The 19,188-nt window shown below is 46.3% G+C and overlaps 1 protein-coding gene across 2 annotated transcripts in view; it reads right to left on the reverse strand.

The window, feature by feature from the left end:
* The window catches only part of il1rapl2 (interleukin 1 receptor accessory protein-like 2), a 657,808-nt gene that overhangs the window by 140,690 nt on the left and 497,930 nt on the right, over positions 1-19,188 (reverse strand). For both annotated transcript variants that reach the window (XM_077235721.1, XM_077235722.1), the window contains one exon: positions 4,124-4,310. In XM_077235721.1, coding sequence (XP_077091836.1) covers positions 4,124-4,310 — 187 coding nt within the window. The remainder of the gene's footprint in view (positions 1-4,123; positions 4,311-19,188) is intronic.

Here is a 19,188-nt window from a genome sequence, read left to right on the forward strand (position 1 = left end):
CCCATTTTTAAATATGCGTTCTTGTCTGTAGTTGCGTTCTTGTGGACTTGGGACTGTCCAAGTACTGTTTCAATTCAAAGTTCAAATTTAGCCAAGTACAGTTCAAATCCCCGTATGTGTTCTTGATCCGCCCCTTTTATTGAGGATGTATCAAGAGGTGACTTGTGCAGGCTTTAGACAGCCAGGTATCCCAGAATGCATCTCGCACTAACCAGCAAGCATCAATAGCAAAGGAGAAAACACGTGGAATTTAAAAACACTACTGTTATTGTGTCACGAAATGTCGTTTTAAAGGGTTAGTTCACCCAAAAATGAAAATGATGTCATTAATGACTCACCCTCATGTCGCTCCAAGCCCGTAAGACCTCCGTTCATCTTCAGAACACAGTTTAAGATATTTTAGATTTAGTCCGAGAGCTTTCTGTCCCTCCATTGAAAATGTATGAACGGTATACTGTCCTTGTCCAGAAAGGAAATAAAGACATCATCAAAGTAGTCCATGTGACATCAGTGGGTTAGTTAGAATGTTTTGAAGCATTGGAAATACATTTTGGTCCAAAAATAACCAAAACTACGACTTTATTCAGCATTGTATTGTCTTCCGGTTCTGTTGGGGATCCACGTTCACGAGTCCGCAGTGACGCTGATGGCGTAAAACGCTGCTGACGTGTATCTGGTGCGTCCGTGTATTCGGGTTCAAATAAATATGGCTGGGCAAAAAAATGCAAGTCTTCCTCAGTGTGGAAATCCTTAAACATGTTTGTGAAGATTGTTTTGTTTCTAGCGTGCGTCTCCCCCAGACTGTAAACGAAGCTCGGGCGCACCAGACACACGTCAGCAGCGTCTTACGTCAGCAGCGTCACTGAACGCGGATCCCCAACAGTACCGGAAGACAATACAATGCTGAATAAATTCGTAGTTTTTGTTGTTTTTGGACCAAAATGTATTTCCGATGCTTCAAAACATTCTAACTAACCCACTGATGTCACATGGACTACTTTGATGATGTCTTTATTTCCTTTCTGGACAAGGACAGTATACCGTCCATACATTTTCAATGGAGGGACAGAAAGCTCTCAGACTAAATCTAAAATATCTTAAACTGTGTTCTGAAGATGAACGGAGGTCTTACGGGCTTGGAGAGACATGAGGGTGAGTCATTAAAGACATCATTTTCATTTTTTGGGTGAACTAACCCTTTACAGTTTTTCTCGATTGCTTAAACACATTTCTTGAAACTATGCCTTATATTCTCAAAACAGTAAACACAAATCCATAACGTCTCACCCAATTCCCCAAACATCCTATTTTCAGGTCAAAATGAAGCTCTACACTCAAAACCATTCACTCTTGCTGAAAAAACAAACTTTGCCCTCAGACAGGACACACAAGCCCTCAAAAATACACACACTTCAACATAGTCTTACACACTGGTGCTATAAATTCAAAACAACATTTCCAAAACTGGTAAGTCATGTTGCTTGTGCATGTTGCTGGCCTTTTCTTGCAAGAACATAAACCTCATCAAAGACAATTGAAAATGTTTGTCTCTTATTCAGTGATAGAAATATGTTTGCCACCACACCTCCCTGAAGGTTCTGATGATGGAGGCGACGGTGAAGCGACTCAAATTTGGCTGTACTCGTTGCCCAGCCTCCCTCATAGTCATACCATGGACAAGGACATGGCCAACTAAAGTGGCTTGAATTTCATCCGAGACTGCTTGTCTTCTTGCCCTTGCCCTTCCTCCTCCTTCTTCTCCTCCTCCTCCTCTTCCTCCTATTCCTCCTCCAATTCCTCTTCCTCCTCCTCTTCTTCCTCCTCCTCTTCCTCTTCCACCTCCTCCTTTTCCTCCTCCTCCTCCTCTTCCTCTCCCTCCTCGACCTATTGCTTAATTTCTCTGTGGATCCATTGTTCCATAACTCAGTAAACTGATTTTTATCTTTTATAAAAGATTGTATAACCTTTTATCTGTCTATTGAAGGATCTGACTGATGTGTTTTCAATTTTGACTCTTAGTTTTTTCATCTGGGTAATTGTGTGCTAACTGAGCTGTAGCTGTGCTGACTTGAGTGAACAATTTTGAATTCTAGTGGTTTCTAAATGACCATGTGGTGTAGGCAATGAGAAATGAAGGGATTTGTGTGTAGAGTTTTGCTTTGACAGTTCAACAAATCTGACTAATGTGTCAAAACAGGGGAATAGTGTTCATAGTTCAGTGAAATGGATGTGCTTTTTGATAAATGGCATTATGGTTTTGAAATTTTAGTTCAAAAGCCTGGTTATAGTGTTTAAGCAATCGAGAAAAACTGTAAGAGTTTTCCTGGCAAGAAAGTAGTTGTTTAAAGCTCAAATCTGGGGTTTATCTATAAAGATAGGGCCTACTTGAAATTTCTATCTAATGTTTTCGATCACTAAACATTAATTAACCCCGTCTAGAACAGCCTTACCTCAGCTAGTCCTTCTGACGTTTGCCACTATGTCTTTGTAGTGGTTAAACACGATATAATTTGTCTTGTGTATATCTAACAGGCGATCTCATGAGTCTATAATTTGTTCCCTGGCAAATTGTTTTGGCTGAGGGCAAACGGAAGTTTCATAACTTTATAGATTTAGGCTATTTAACTTTACCATTGTAGCCTACTAGAGTCTGACTTTGTACGTTTGGCTGATTTTTTTGCTTTATTTCTTATTTTATAGCTTCTTTTACTTATACTTTTATAATGGTTATTATTGATCATTAAAACTGAAATTTATCAAAAAGAGATAGGGTTGTGTTTTATGTCATTTTTCATTTTTCTACAGTGAAGTAAATCAGAGTACATATGCACATTGTCAGTGTAACACACACTCAACAGACTGGTAAGTGGATTAAAGAAATAAATCCAAATGCTTTATTAACAAAGTTCACTAAACAGGCAGGGAATGAAGGCTGGTAGCATAGAGATGATGAGAGGAATGGAGAACGGTGAGTACACACACACACACACACATTTGCAGTCACTGATGAGATAAGCTTAACTTCTCTTATCTTTCTTGATAGGAACAATCACACGAAGACTGGAGAGAAACTTGGACCAGTAGAGTTGGAGGACGAGGAGAGAATCCAAACAGTAGGTGTACTTCGGTTAGGAGAGATTCCAGGAGGAATTAGTCTGAGCGTCTAAGAAAAAGATCAGACTGTGTGTGTGTGTGTGTGTGTGTGTGTGTGTGTGTGTGTGTGTGTGTGTGTGTGTGTGTGTGTGTGTGTGTGTGTGTGTGGATGTGTGTGTGTGTGTGTGTGTGTGTGTGTGTGTGTGTGTGTGTGTGTGTGTGTGTGTGTGTGTGTGTGTGTGTGTGTGTGTGTGTGTGTGTGTGTGTGTGTGTGTGTGTGTGTGTGTGTGTGTGTGTGTGTGAGAGGAGTCCTTTTCACTGGTGCTCGGGTGATGAGGAGATGCGTGTCAGCTGGTAATGATTACTGAATGTGTACAGGTGATCGATATTTTTAAAATGAAAATCTTGTACTCCGTATTAATGAGCTGATGAGTTGAACCATTTGTTAGATGAGAGAGACATACAAAATGTGCAGTCGTGGGTGTGTCCCATGACAGGTTTGAGAAGCACTGGTTTTAAGGTTTGGGGCTTCAACAGCATTGTTATCATTCTATCATTTCCCTTTGATTTCAGGGAAGAGTGCCACGATTCTGGATAAATTGAGATTTTCAAGATTTTTTTGTTTCAAACAGAGATCACCATTCTCCCATGATTCTGAACAGACAACTAAACAACATAGCATGTAATTTACTAGAGATTCTGACAGAATTTAATTGCTGTAGTCAATTTAAAATGTTTAACTGATCTGAATGAATTATATTTAAAAAAAACGGTTTGAATTAATGATTCAATGACTCACTCATAAATACTTAATTTGTTGCATTATTGTATGAATTTTTGAACGAATCACTTGAATAAACGATTCAATGACACATACATTTTTATTTTATTTTTGTATTTACACCTGGTGGAGAAACGATTTATTAATCGTGCAGCTCTATTTTAGGGGTAGAGACAGAGACAAAACATTTATTTTCCTACTTTTAAAAATCATGGTCATCTCATGCCGTTCTGAGCTCTAACTCTGTACCTTGTTCCAGGTCATGATAGGCTGCTTGTAGGGGGCGAGATAGTCATCAATGTCAGGGCAGGTAATCATTTTGCTCTTGGTGATCTCGGCCCTCTCCTGGTAACGTATTCGACTGCTAAAGCAGAGTCCCTCTTCACTCTCCTCAACCGTCAGTGACATGGACACCTTCATACAGTACGTTGAGTTTCTGTGAAGACAAACCATTAAATTGGTCATGCCATGAAGAATCTTTTAACATATAAGAGGTCACTGTAGTATTAAAATACTGACAATTTTAGAACTTTTTTTACTTCCTCCATATTGTGACTGTAGTAGACACACTGTAGTACACTGTAGTAGACATTTGCATCAGACCCTTATAACATTATACCTCAAGGAACATATTGAAATAATAATATTTATTCAAAAGGTTCTTTACACATTACAGTTCTTTACACATTACACACAATTTTACACATTCATTTTTAGTAGACCCCCTCTTTGAGGAGGTTTCTTTTTTTTTTTTACGTTCTTTTATTTGTGAATCATGACCATTTCTTATTAGACATTCTTCACTATTGTTTGTTTAAACATGGTGTAAAATAACAATGCATGTCCTCTGGGCTTCTGTACATTTGGAAACATTAAATGACATGAATGTGAACATAAAGCTCAGATTCTTGAAATCTCTAGCTTTTTACACACATTTTTTGAATCTGCCGACTGCACTGATTTTCTTTTTTTCTGTGTCGATATCAGAAGCACAGGGCTTGGCCACAGTAGCAATTACTTGTAAATTAGATAGTAAGAGTTTGATAATTATTAACAACCCCACTGCTCCATTCTAGTCTTTTTCCTTTATCCCATAATGACACCCAGCTGAATTAATTGAGAGTTGTGTTGCGCTATTCTGTTATTAAATAATCTGATAACTCATGTCATAATGTTCAAAGGGAATCAATTAATGATGAAAAATACAGAGGATCTGAAAAATGAAAATACATCTGCATGCAAATATAAACCAAAGCAGTATTCAATAAGAGAACGCTGTGCTGAGATGAAACAAACTGCAACTCCCACACATACGTCTCATTAAACATTTATATATGCATATCATTCAAACATGTAAAACAATCTTCCCTCAATGATGTTTTTTTTCCCACAGGAATTCCCTCGAACAAGGATGTTGCCACTATGAGCAAGGGCTGTTCAAACATACAGAACAAAATTTCACATTACATTATCTCAATAACATGAATATAAAACGCTCTGAAACAATCCAGAAATCAACACAAATGGAATTATTTCTGGGCCAGTGCAGGTGTAGATGTTACTACTATTACTAGTAATACTGAAATGCATGTGTGCTGCTGACTCAGCAATAATGTTGAGAGATTGCATCTTCTGTGACATGGATCAATGGAGTTATTTGAGGCCTGAGGCTGCAGAGAGGCCAGGGTGTCCCATCTTCTCCTGTCCCAGATGACATTGAGAGTGGACAATGGAAATAGGGTCTTTCGTACCTGAAAACTGCTGACCTAAACCTGATTGCATTGCAAGGAGAGGCAAAGATTCTTCCTGTGTGCAACTAACACAATCCAGCAGCGACTGCAGAACAGCCATTTGAAATCCTCCCTTTATGCTGCTAATAAGGGCATTAGGCTACTATTTGAGCGGTAATGAGGCTTCACCGGTCCAGTCATGGTCAAATTTGTGAAAGTTGCCACTCTGCATAGCCTGGAAAGTCTTAGAATATTAGAAACCAAAGACAAAAGTTTATTTTTAATAACATCTCCGATCATCATTCCCTGAAAAGTCTGGCCAGCACAGTTCACCACATCCTTGATTGTGACTGTCACAATCTAATACAGAAAAAGAGCCGTTACTAAATAGTGCAAAGAGGGCCATTTTATTACTTAACTAGCAATTATAAATGTAACAATGTGGTATGAATATGGTATGACTTAAACTGATGCAGTTGAAAATGTAAGATATAATTAAGCTTTAAAGTTTAGATGGGTTGAATTGTTTTACATTGACAAGCACATCGGTTTCACCCCATACTTCATTCTGAACAATTAACAGAGAAACAAAATTTGTACACTGTTTATAAATTTATAAAAATATCAAAAGATTTATGTTGGTGCTAGATGGAGCTGTTAATAAAGACTTTTATATTTTATGTCACACTATAAATTTAAAGCGTTGAAGGCACAGTATGTAAGTTTCGCTGTTACGGTTGCTTGTTCAAAACGACAACAAAGGCATAGCTTGATGTTGTCTTCACCTCCACAGCCGATGGAAACATCTGACGGGACTCAGGCAGAAATGTTCATGGGTAAGCTAATGTAATAAAGTTTAACCCTTTAACTGTCTGCTCAACCAAATGGTTGAGCACATTTTGAGTCACTATATTTTATTGAGAGGATTACCTAACTTAACTCAAACTGATTGTGCCATCTCTACCATCTGGTTGAGGTATGTTATGCCAAAAAAATCCACTAGATGTCACACTGTCAATCAACAGCACTTGTCACAACACTTCTTATAACATGGAAGTCAGAAACAAATAAATCACCCCAGCCATGTGAACTGTTTTTGGTGAAATTCTGCAAGTTAAGCATATTTTTTTACACATTACACTGTAAGATCCCTAACTTTACAAAATTATGTTACTTGGTGCCATGAAAAAACTTAAGTATGTTTTTAATAATTTTTAAAAACATGCTCAACCAAACGGTTGATTTGGCACATAACGGTTACTGTCACCCCCCTTTTTAAGAATGGACATTACCATGCACTATTAAAACTTGGTTGTAATTCAAGAATGCTTTGGAATAAAGACCTAAGTTTGGTCTTGTTTTAAAGAAAACACTCTACAGATTATTGCTGAAGTAAAAGCACTTCAAAAAATAAAAGTATGAAAAAGTTATGTTAGTTTTAAATTTATATTAAATCAAATATACTGTACTTAATATTTTTTCTTTTATATAAAATATATATTTTACAAAATATTTTTTACTACTAAAATTACTATAAAATCAAAGCCATATATCTAACCAAGTTGTGTTCCAAATTTGAAGTTGATATCACAAAAATTGTTCCCATGAGATTTTGTTTAGGTGTAATACCAATAATAACATAAATTCCATTGAATTTAATTGTATGCATTCTGCTGTAACAAATTAAAACAATTCTGTCCAAATATCACTTCTGTCACAAAATATGGAACCTTGAGACTCAGACCTTTCTGACAATGTGTTTTGTCAAGATTAGAAAAGGTTTTGATCATAAATTATGATGGGCATTGAAAAAGTATGGCAAAGTATGTGTATGAATTCCGGTACCATTTTTTACCATTAAGTGACATCTCATCCATTTGGTAGAGACCGATATTTTAAAAATTATGGGATGTTTTGAAAAGAAATACATTGAGTGTGGTTACTTGCGACATAAGGAGATAAGAAATGCAAAAAATAAATAAATTCCATTCCTTTTTTTTCTTGGTGCAGACTTTAAAGGGTCAGTACTGTGGTATGAAGAAGGGCAGGGCCGAGAGCCTTGGACTTTTTTTTAGGTTGCTTTTATTATGCTTATATGCTGCAAGGGCTGAATTACTATTTTATGTTTTTACTTGGTTAAAACAATCATAGTAACATACTTTTGAGTATGTTGAAAGCTGTCATAACATTACTGTGCTTTCGCTCAGTGGCTGCTAGATCAATATTAGAATATAATAATAATATAGCCTATTAATCAAAGCTGGATGACTTGTGTTGTTAAATGGTATGCAATTCATTTTAAATATATATCGTATGGTGGAGAAAATGCTGTATTACTGTTCCTACAAATTAAGCTTTTTTCTGATTATGCTATGTTAGACACTTGACAAAATAGCATTCTCTCTGAGGCATGGAACAAACATAAATCAAGAAAACAAGAGATTCAAACAATAAGGCTAACCATGTTCAGCTATATGATTACTTTCTGTCAATAAAGGTATCCAAACATTAGCTCACCTGTCTAATAAAACATAATATTTTAAAGTGTCTCAGGCAGATATGACATCATTGACAGACGACTCATTGACACAGGCCATTACACTGGTTAAAATAGATGATTTCTCTGGATTGTTTGAAACAACTCAACAAAATTTATAACATTGTTTTAGTGGTTTGGGGGTATTTTAATCCAAAGATCTTACATATTGTGCCTTTAAAAGAGTCCTGTTTTTGTATAGTATGTTTTTTTATTAATGTATGTTTCTCAAAGAAAGCCTACACATTAAGGAATATGTATGACAATATGCATGTATGTCTCTCACTACAGACAAAACTGTGCAGGCTACCTGCTTGTGCATCTACAGATTAAAGCTAGTTAAGATTTATCATTGTGCGCACCAACTGATTGTGTTTATTAGCACTGATTGCATTATTGTGTTCTGTAGTGTTTATTAACTGCCAGTGTAATGGCTTAAACTGTATTGATTGGGACTGTATTGATTGTTAACTGAGAAAGCCAGCATACTGTTGTCCAGTATTACTGCTACACTCACTAATGGAGAAATGGGCCATCTGCAAGTGCTCAACTACACTTGTTTCTGTGGTTATTAAAACTACACTCAGGGCTGGATATACCTTATATTGTATAGGCAAAATAAAATGTTGGGCCTCTTCCAAGCTTACATTAAACATATATCATCACTGTTAGGTGGGAACCTCATACTGTATGTCCAAAATCGCTACTTTTCAGGAAATGGGGAAAACACGCAGTATTTTTTTCGAAATAAACCCTGTGTTGTCAAAGTTGATATTCTGGCTTTGTATGGTGACACACTTGAATGTGTCATTACATTATTAACATTCCACCAAAATCAAGTTCAAATTGAGTTTTTGACCAGTAAATGTAGGACATACACATTTGTTTTTTCTGCCATTAAAGCTGTCACGAATCTGGTCCACACTTCCGGTTAGTCACCACCAGAGGTCACCAAATCACAGCATGGACTCTTGCACTTCACTACAATCCCCATGATTCATTGCACTGACGACTCACACAGCTGATTCCACTAATCACGCTCTCACCTGAGAAATATCACACACTATCTCACACTCTTTATAAGCCTTGGACTTTCTCTCCCTGATGCCGAGTATTGTTTTGCGTTTAGCACTCCCCTAGTGCTAGCTTCTCTACCGAGCCCTACCATTGACCTTAGTCTTGCCTTGTCATGATTCTTGCCTGTTTCCTGGATTCACCTTTAGCCTAGCCCTTTGGACTCTGTTTGTACCCCGTTTGGATTATGGCTGTTTCCCTGGATTATCTCTCTTTGCCTTGCCCCTGTTGGATATTGTTCGCCGATCGTCCACCCACGCTTGCCCTAGGATTACTCTGTGTCATGCCTCTGCCATATCTGTTTGCTGTTAATGGCCCTTGCCTGTATTATTATTTTTGGAATAAAGCCTTGCATATGGATCTGCACGTCTCTCATCTTGTTCGCCCCGTTACAGAATACTCGGCCACACAAGGATCCAGCGGCTTTCCCTGTGTATATCGGCCAGGTATGGACAACGCACGTATGTTATTAAAGCTCGTGCAGGGCTCGCGATCGCTCGAGGATTTCATACAAGAGTATTTAGATCTTGCCTATTTTTCTGATATGCTGGACTGTGTACTCATAGATTTCTTTTGTAAAGGCATTAATCAACTGCTCAAATCACGTTTAATCCGTGAGGGTCCCCGTTCATCTCTCAGTCAGTTTATGGACTATGCCTTGTTCACTGTTGGTTCAGCGTTCACTGTGGGTGTCGCAGAGGAGCACGACTCCGCACTCACTCAACTAATGGCAGCCGTACCAGAGCACGCTCACAAGATGGCGGACACAACAACATCCCGTTCCGTCATAGCTGCTAATCATGAGTCAAGCCAAGTCACAGTTGATCGTCAGGAGTCCAGCCAAGTCACGGTTGATCACCATGTCTCAGCAGAACTCCCTGAGCCTCGCCACGTCTCAGCAGAGCTTCCAGAGCCTCACCACGTCTCAGCAGAACTCCCTGAGCCTCGCCACGTCTCAGCAGAGCTTCCAGAGCCTCGTTACGTCTCAGCAGATCTTCCAGCGCCCCGTCACGTCTCAGAGGTTCGTCCTGAGCCCTGTCACATCTCAGCAGATCTTCTAAAGCCCCGTCACGTCTCAACAGATCATCCAGAGCCCCGTCATGTCACCGCTGACCTGCCAGAATCTTATCACGTCCTCTCTGCCACACCCAGGTATTCAAGGTCAGTGCTTCGATTTTCCAGTGTGAGGGATGCACCACTGGTGTCTGCACGTGCAGCTGGTATCCCCAAACCTACTCACTTTAATCTTCCTGTTCCTGCACTAATTACCCCGTCAGAAGCGCTTCCCATGATGGGGATTGCCCTATGTTGCGTTTGGGCTGCATACACCACTTCGGAACTACCCCAGGCGATGGCACCCACTGCATTTTCTCCAAAGGTGGCGGCATATGCTGCAGGACCTCGTGAAGCGGCGGTGCTCGCTGCAGCCTCTTGTATGGTGGTAGCGCCTAGCAATGGCCTCTCAGCCTGTCATTTCACAGTCAAAGGAACCGTAGATGAGCACTGTACCAGTCCTGTTAGTGAACCTTGCTTGATTCTTGATGCTAACACTGTAGAACCTCCATAGGTGGTGGCGTCTGCTGCAGAACTTTTGGAGGTGTCCGTTTATGAATCCTTGTCCTGCCCTGTTAAGGATCCAGAGACTGTTCAAGTCACGTCTGCCGATCCAGAGACTGTTCAAGTCACGTCTGCCGATCCAGAGACTGTTCAAGTCACGTCTGCCGATCCAGAGACTGTTCAAGTCACGTCTGCCGATCCAGAGACTGTTCAAGTCACGTCTGCCGATCCAGAGACTGTTCAAGTCACGCCTGCCGATCCAGAGACTGTTCAAGTCACGCCTGAACCTGAGCGCTCAGCTGACCTGGTATCTGCTCATGAGACCATGTTTGTTTCTGTGTTTGTGTCTGTTCCTGAGCCGGTGGCTGTTCCTGAGCCGGTGTCTGTTCCTGCGCCCTGGCCGCCCGATGGACTGTCTTCACCGCCCTGGCCTCCCGATGGGTCTTCACCGCCCTGGCCGCCCGATGGGTCTTCACTGCCCTGGCCGCCCGATGGGTCTTCACTGCCCTGGCCGCCCGATGGGTCTTCACTGCCCTGGCCGCCCGATGGGTCTTCACTGCCCTGGCCGGCCGATGGGTCTTCACTGCCCTGGCCCTGGGGGGGGGGGGGGGGGGGGGGGGGGGGGGGCGCGCTATGTCACGAATCTGGTCCACACTTCCGGTCAGTCACCACCAGAGGTCACCAAATCACAGCATGGACTCTTGCACTTCACTACAATCCCCATCATTCATTGCACTGACGACTCACACAGCTGATTCCACTAATCACGCTCTAACCTAAGAACTATCACACACTATCTCACACTCTTTATAAGCCTTGGACTTTCTCTCCCTGATGCCGAGTATTGTTTTGCGTTTAGCACTACCCTAGTGCTAGCTTCTCTTCCGAGCCCTAACATTGACCTTAGTCTTGCCTTGTCATGATTCTTGCCTGTTTCCTGGATTCACCTTTAGCCTAGCCCTTTGGACTCTGTTTGTACCCCGTTTGGATTATTGCTGTTTCCCTGGATTATCTCTCTTTGCCTTGCCCCTGTTGGATATTGTTCGCCGATCGTCTACCCAGGCTTGCCCTAGGATTACTCTGTGTCATGCCTCTGCCATACCTGTTTGCTGTTAATGGCCCTTGCCTGTATTATTATTTTTGGGATAAAGCCTTGCATATGGATCCGCACGTCTCTCATCTTGTTCGCCCCGTTACAAAAGCGCACACAGCTAAGGCAGTGCATCAAATTGTTTTCATTAACTTACAGGTTATTTAGTTATTAAGTTTACTGTAGCTATGTGGGCACTCAGTTTTTTTGTAATGAGTCCAAAATCTCATGTAATAAACGATGAAGCGCTACACAGTTTAAGACAGTATTGACTATGACTCAATGACAAATGCTAGACTAAAACAGACTTCTCTGCTCCTCAAATAAATAAAACATTATCCTTTATATAGAGGGAGTTTCTTAGGTAAAGAAAACGTCTCGGTTACGTATGTAACCCTCGTTCCCTGAGTAGGGAACAGAGACGTTACGTCGGATGACGACGAATGGGGTTTCGCTTAGAACACCTATCGACTTCGAGTATTACAAAACGAGCCAATGGCAAAGAAATGCCATGGGTCTGCGGAATTTGCATAGCGTATCTCCGCCTTACCTCGTGGGTATAAAAGGAGGACGCCGGCAACAGGCAGATATGTTTCTTCGCTGAGGAGCCAAGACTGAGCTCAGGCGATCCCCGCGGTACAGCGGAAAGTGGCAGGCAGACGTAACGTCTCCGTTCCCTACTCAGGGAACGAGGGTTACATACGTAACCGAGACGTTCCCTTTCGTTGTCACTCCGAGTTACGTCGGATGACGACGAATGGGGTTACCAGTCTAATTACGCCACCTTCTCAGCTGTCTTCCAGTGCCCTGCGTAAATCTGAGATCCCTGTCGTGAGACTGGCACGGACGAAGGACTCCTATTTAGCACAGGAATACCAAGGTACACTGGGGGCATATCCCAAAGTTTAGGGGAAATATGCAATTACTGCCAACCCAGAGGGGGGGGACTTAGAGAATACACATATGACCCGAAGGAGACATATGGAGAACACTGGGGTGTCCAGCCGCAGGTGGAATATTTCAACCCCAGGGGTGGCAAGGTGGCTTGCCAAGGGAAAGACACACGCTCAGAGAGGCTTACAGTGGAAATACACATGTGGGGGTCGCTCAGAGGAGGGACCATGCACACGGGTGGCACCTAGCCGACGCACAGGCAATAGACACTGGCGCCAACGTCAAGAGTGCTGGAGGAACTCAGGGCTTTTTGGGGAAGCACACCTGAGGAGAATATCGCACGTATCCAGTCAGTGGAGTGGAATGGCGAGCAAGCGAAGACACCTGAGCGGGTCCAGTACTAGCTGGTTGAAGCGAGTACATGAGAGGACACTGGCTCCACTCGGAGATTGTAGAATCTGGCGAATGTGTTAGGTGTCGCCCAGCCTGCAGCTCTGCAGATGTCTGTTAGCGAGGCGCCATGCGCTAGAGCCCAAGAGGATGCCACACTCCGGGTGGAGTGGGCGGTCACACCAAGGGGGCACGGTCGACCTTGCTGCTGGTATGCCAAGGCAATGGCGTCCACTATCCAGTGAGACAGCCTTTGCTTGGAGAGAGCCTTTCCCTTCAGCTTCCCACCATAACAGACAAAGAGCTGGTCTGAAGTCCTGAAACACTGCGTCCTGTCTACATAGGCGCGGAGGGCGCGTACTGGACAGAGCAGTGCCAAGGCTGGGTCTGCCTCCTCCGGGGGCAGCGCTTGCAGGTTCACCACCTGGTCCCGGAAGGGAGTGGTAGGAACCTTGGGCACATATCCAGGCCGGGGTCTCAGGATCACGTGAGAGTAAGCCGGCCCAAATTCCAGGCACGCTTCGTCAACGGAGAATGCATGCAAGTCCCCCACCCTCTTGATGGAGGCCAATGCAACCAGGAGCGCTGTCTTCATAGACAGGAACTTAAGCTCCACTGATTGCAAAGGCTCAAAGGGAGCACTCCGCAAGGCAGTTAGAACCACTGAGAGGTCCCAAGAGGGAACGAGAGGAGGACGAGGAGGATTCAGTCTCCTCGCTCCTCTCAGGAACCTGATGATCAGGTCGTGCCTTCCAACAGACTTACCTTCGACTGGGTCATGGTGTGCGGCAATAGCGGCAACATAGACTTTCAGGGTGGAGGGAGACAGCCTTCGCTCCAGCCTATCTTGAAGGAAGGAAAGCACGACACTAATCGAACATCTCCGGGGGTCTTCTTGAAGAGAAGAGCACCAGTTGACGAAGAGGTTCTACTTCAACGCGTAGACGTGTCTCGTGGACGACGCTCTAGCGGAAGTGATGGTAGCCGCCACCGTAGGTGGAAGGGTACTCAAACCTGCTTCGTCCCGTCCAGGAGCCACACGTGGAGGTTCCAAAGATCGGGACGAGGGTGCCATAGGGTGCCCCGTCCCTGAGAAAGGAGGTCCTTCCTCAGGGGAATCGGCCAGGGAGGTGCTGTCGCGAGGAGTACTAGTTCGGAGAACCAGGTCCGGGCGGGCCAGTATGGCGCGACCAGAATGACCTGCTCCTCGTCCTCCCTGACCTTGCGCAGGGTCTGCGCAAGAAGGCTCACTGGGGGAAACGCATATTTGCGGCCCCGCGGCCAGCTGTGCGCCAGTGCATCCGTGCCGAGCGTGCCCTCGGTCAGGGAATAGTACAGGGCGCAATGGGTCGAGTCGTGAGAGGCAAACAGATCTATCTGTGCGTCCCCGAACTGGTCCCAAATCAGCTGAACCAACTGGGGATGGAGTCGCCAATCTCCCGGGAGGGGCTGAAGCCGTGCGCTGCACAGTTCAGGGCTCCGGGGATGTAAATGGCATGAAGCGACCTCAGATGCTTCTGACTCCATATGAGGAGGTGGCGGGCGAGTTGCGACATACGGCGGGAGCGTAGACCACCTTGATGGTTGATGTACGCTACAGTGGCGGTATTGTCTGAGCGGACTAGTACGTGTTGGTTCTTGAGCACGGCCCGGAAGCGGCGCAAAGCAAGACGTACGGCCAGCAACTCGAGGCAATTGACATGCCAGAGGCGACGGGGTCCTGTCCAGGAGCCCGCGGCAGCACGTCCATTGCACATGGCACCCCAGCCCGTGGAGGAGGCATCTGTCGTTACAACAACATGCCGCGAAGCTCGTTCCAGGGGCACTCCGGCCCGTAGAAAACTGAGGTTCGACCACGGCGTGAAGGTCTGACGGCAGGTCGGAGTAACTGTTACTCGGAGGGTGCCGTGTTGCCATGCCCACCTCGGGACTCGGTCGCGAAGCCAAAGCTGAAGCGGTCTCATATGAAGCAATCCGAGCGGCGTTGCCGCGGCTGCAGAAGCCATATGCCCAGGAGCCTCTGAAAAAGTTTCAGTGGAACCGCACTCTTGCCCTCGAACTGTCTCAGGCAAGTCTGCAGTGACTGCGCGCGCGCTAGCTCGTAAGCTGCGCGGACATGGCGACCGAGTCGATATCCATACCGAGAAAAGAGATCCTCTGCACGGGGCAAAGTTTGCTCTTCTCCCAGTTGACCCGAAGGCCCAGACGAGCTAGGTGCCGAAGCACTAGGTCCCTGTGTTCGCAACCTGAACTCGAGAGTGAGCTATGACCAGCCAGTCGTCGATATAACTCAGGATGCGAACCCCGTGTTCCCGAAGGGGAACAAGGGCAGCCTCGACGACCTTCGTGAAGATGCGAGGAGACAGGGCTAGCCCGAAAGGGAAAACCGCGTACTGGATGCCTGCCCCTGAAAGAAAACCGAAGGAACGGTCTGTGTCAAGGAGAATAGAGACATGAAGTAGGCGTCCTTCAGGTCGATCGCTGCAAACCAATCCTAGGCCGTATGCATTCGAAAACGCGTTTGAGCATCTTGAACGGCATCCTGTGAAGGGAGCGGTTCAGCACGCGCAAGTCCAGGACTGGACGTAACCCACCGGTTTTATTGGGGACAATGAAGTAGGGGCTGAGAAGCCGGCTGACCTCATCTCGGCTGGAGGGACAGTCTCGATTGCGCCCTTGCCAGCAGGGTGGCAATCTCTGCTCTCCTGATGGGGGCATAGCCACCGACAAAAGTGGAGCGGACTCCCCAAGTGGGGAGGAGACCGTGCGAACTGAATCGCATAGCCGAGCCTGATGGTCCGCGCGACCCAGCGGGACAGACGGGGAAGCTCTAACCAGGCTCCCAGGAACTGAACCAGCGGGATCATGCGACCACAGGCGTCCCCCCGGAGGGGCAGCGAAGCGGAGTAACTGGCCCAGACGTGGATGGCATAGCGGCCCGATGTGGGGGCACAGTTAGCAACCGCGCCCTGGCAGAGGGGCCAGGGGAGGACCAGGCTGGTCGTCCCGCGGGGGCCTGCTCTGCCAGGGGTCTGGCGACAGAGGGGGACAGGGGCGAAGCGGTCCGTGGACGGCACACCATGTCAACCACCTCTGGGACAGAGGGGGACGAGGAGAGCACGGCTTGTGGGCGGCGCTCTGTGACGTCCGAGAACTCTGTGCTCAGAGACGGGAGAATCAGCTCTTTGGAGAATAAGGATTCTTCCCCGGCCCTCCCCGGGGAAAGGAGTGGTCCTGCTACCAACTCCTGGAAAGAACTGAGTCCCATCTCTGAGGAGCCCAACTCAAGAGCGCCGCTTAACCCGGCGTGTAGCGGGGTGCGGGGCTGGAGAGGACTGTGGCGTCCGACCGCGGCCTCCAGAGCCGACCCGGGTGAACGGGCGGGGTGGGAGCCGCGGGGGGCGCCCTCGGCAGTGGGCAGACCGAGGGATCGGAGCGGACGGCGGGGCCGTCGGGACAGAATCAACCTCAGCCTGCTCCATCACCGAGGTGCCCGTCTCACGAGCGCCGCTTAACCCGGCGTGTAGCGGGGGGCGGGGCTGGAGAGGGCTGTGGCATCCGCCCGCGGCCCCCAGAGCCGGCCCGTGAACGGGCGGGGTGGGAGCCGCGGGAGGGCGCCTTCGGCGGTGGGCAGACGAGGGATCTGAGCGGACGGCGGGGCCGTCGGGACAGAATCAACCTCACTCTGCTCATGGGCGGCTGAGAGCTGTTGGGCAAGCCCTCAACCGCACCGCCGAAGAGGCCGACCTGGGATATGGGAATGTCGGACAGACGGGTCCGCGCGACATCCAGCACATCAGACAGGTTCAGCCACAGACTGGTGAGCATCACCTGACCCAGGGAGCGTACGGCCACTTTCGTCGCTCAGAGAGCAAGGTCAGTGGCGGCGCGCAGCTCAGTGAAGAGCCCTGGGTCAGTCCCGCCCTCGTGCAGGTCCATGAGCATCTGGGTCAGGTGGACCAGCAGAATGACCATGGCATGCAGTGAGGCGGCTGCCAGTCCCGTGGCGCTATAGGATCTCGCCACAAGCGTAGACGAAAAACTACAGGCCACGGGCGGGTGCTTAGGATTGCGCCGAGAAGAAGCACTCTGAGGACACATAGCATCGCAACAGAGCGTTCAGCCGGGGGAACCCCAGTGTACCCAAGGGCAGCGGCCCCATCGAGGGGAGGAAAGGCGGATGAGATCAGCGAGCGGTCCTAAGAAGACAAGGGGGTCTTCTAGGACTTCGAGATCTCATCATGCACGTCCGGGAAGAGAGGTATTGGGGTTTGCCACGGACGAGGGTCGGCGGCCTTACCCAAAACCAATCGTCCCAGGAAAGCATGGCCGTCATCTCCGGATCAGACTCAGGCACAGCCGTATGCACACCGGAAGGTGGCAGCTGTGACGAGCCCTCACTTCCAGAAGACTCAAGCCCACCTAGTGATGCTGCAACAGACATGGCATCTTCCTCTGTAGCTTCAACTGAAACACGCGGGCCACCAGAGGGTAGACTCGCGGGAATCAGCAGTTCACTAGCGGGCACCGTCATCGAAGAGGGGGGCTGGGGTCACGGACACATAGTCGGCGCCTTGTTCCAGACCGTAACCCTCAGGTCACCCTGGCCACCCGCCGAAGATCGGGGGGTGGATGAGGGGACTCTCACTCTTGCGAGTTCACCGAGTCTCGACCTATTTATGACGCGATGATCACGTTCCCTTGCGAGAACATGAGTCACCCACGAGCGCTGTTCAAGCATGATCAAACACACTAGACAGCGCTCGTGCCCATCAGAGTCCGATACCAGTCCGCTGCAACCAGAAATGCACGGGCGAGCCGTCTTTAAAAAGACGTGCCGCGTGCGAGCTCTTTTATGAGAGGAGAGAAAAAACTCCGCGATGTTGAAGCGCACAGGGAGACACACACACACTGGCAGATTACTGCACAGATCAGCAGGCACTGTGAGCTCGCTGCAGATCGCCGTCACACCAACACCGGAGAGAGAAGCTCGTCTCGTAGAGCGAAGTCAGAGATGACTGTGGAGTGAAGAAATGCTCTTGGCTCCGAAGCGAAAACATATCTGCCTGTTGCCGGCGTCCTCCTTTTATACCCACGAGGTAAGGCGGAGATACGCTATGCAAATTCCGCAGACCCATGGCATTTCTTTGCCATTGGCTCGTTTTGTAATACTCGAAGTCGATAGGTGTTCTAAGCGAAACCCCATTCGTCGTCATCCGACGTAACTCGGAGTGACAACGAAAGGGAACTCTGTACTTATTCAAACAAAAAAAAAATTGTTTTACCCTTGCAAACAAGCAGAGATGGACTAAACTGCGTGCGGCACTTCATTCACGATAGAAAGAGTGGTTATGAGGTTTGACCGACCGTTTGAGGATCCAATGGAGATTCAAGGTTTAATCACAAGCTCTTTTTAATACATTTCAAAGGTTAAATATTTGTAAAAACCCACAGACAGGTGTAAAGGGTGACCAATAGTAATGATTTATGGGGGGAAAATTACGAAATGTATAGATACAACGTTTCAGCCCGATATTTTACATTTTGTTCATTTAGATGTTGTATTAGTCTAACATTGTATTACCATTAGAGTGAAATAATAATAATTTAAAAATATATATATTTCTTGACATTATAATTGGGCCCCCCTGGACGGGCGAGTATAGGCATGTGTGCCTAGAATGGCTATGCATAAATCCGGCCCTAGCTACACTCTTAGAAATAATGTTTCCAGTTAGAATCAAAAAGTACATAGACCAGGGGTGTCTAATACTGCTCCTGGAGGGTAGACGGTTCTGCAGTTAAACAGACCTGCCCCATCATACTAGTCTGAAAGTTCTATTACGAGAGGTTCTCTCGTATTGCACAAGTTAGCTTACGCTACGGGAAAGATTCATCTTTTCGAGATATTGAAGCCCAAAAATTATCCTTATTTTTGTATCCATTGTCAACGCAGTGCAGCAGCTAGCAGACCTAGAGCAGGCTGTCTAGCTTGCTCATATGCTGCCCTGCGGGAACTGCAGCAGCCTACCACTGAGCCCGA

Source organism: Siphateles boraxobius, unplaced genomic scaffold (genome assembly GCF_051911475.1).
Source record: "Siphateles boraxobius isolate OS27281-9 unplaced genomic scaffold, OSU_SipBor_1 2, whole genome shotgun sequence".
Lineage (NCBI taxonomy): Eukaryota > Metazoa > Chordata > Actinopteri > Cypriniformes > Leuciscidae > Siphateles > Siphateles boraxobius.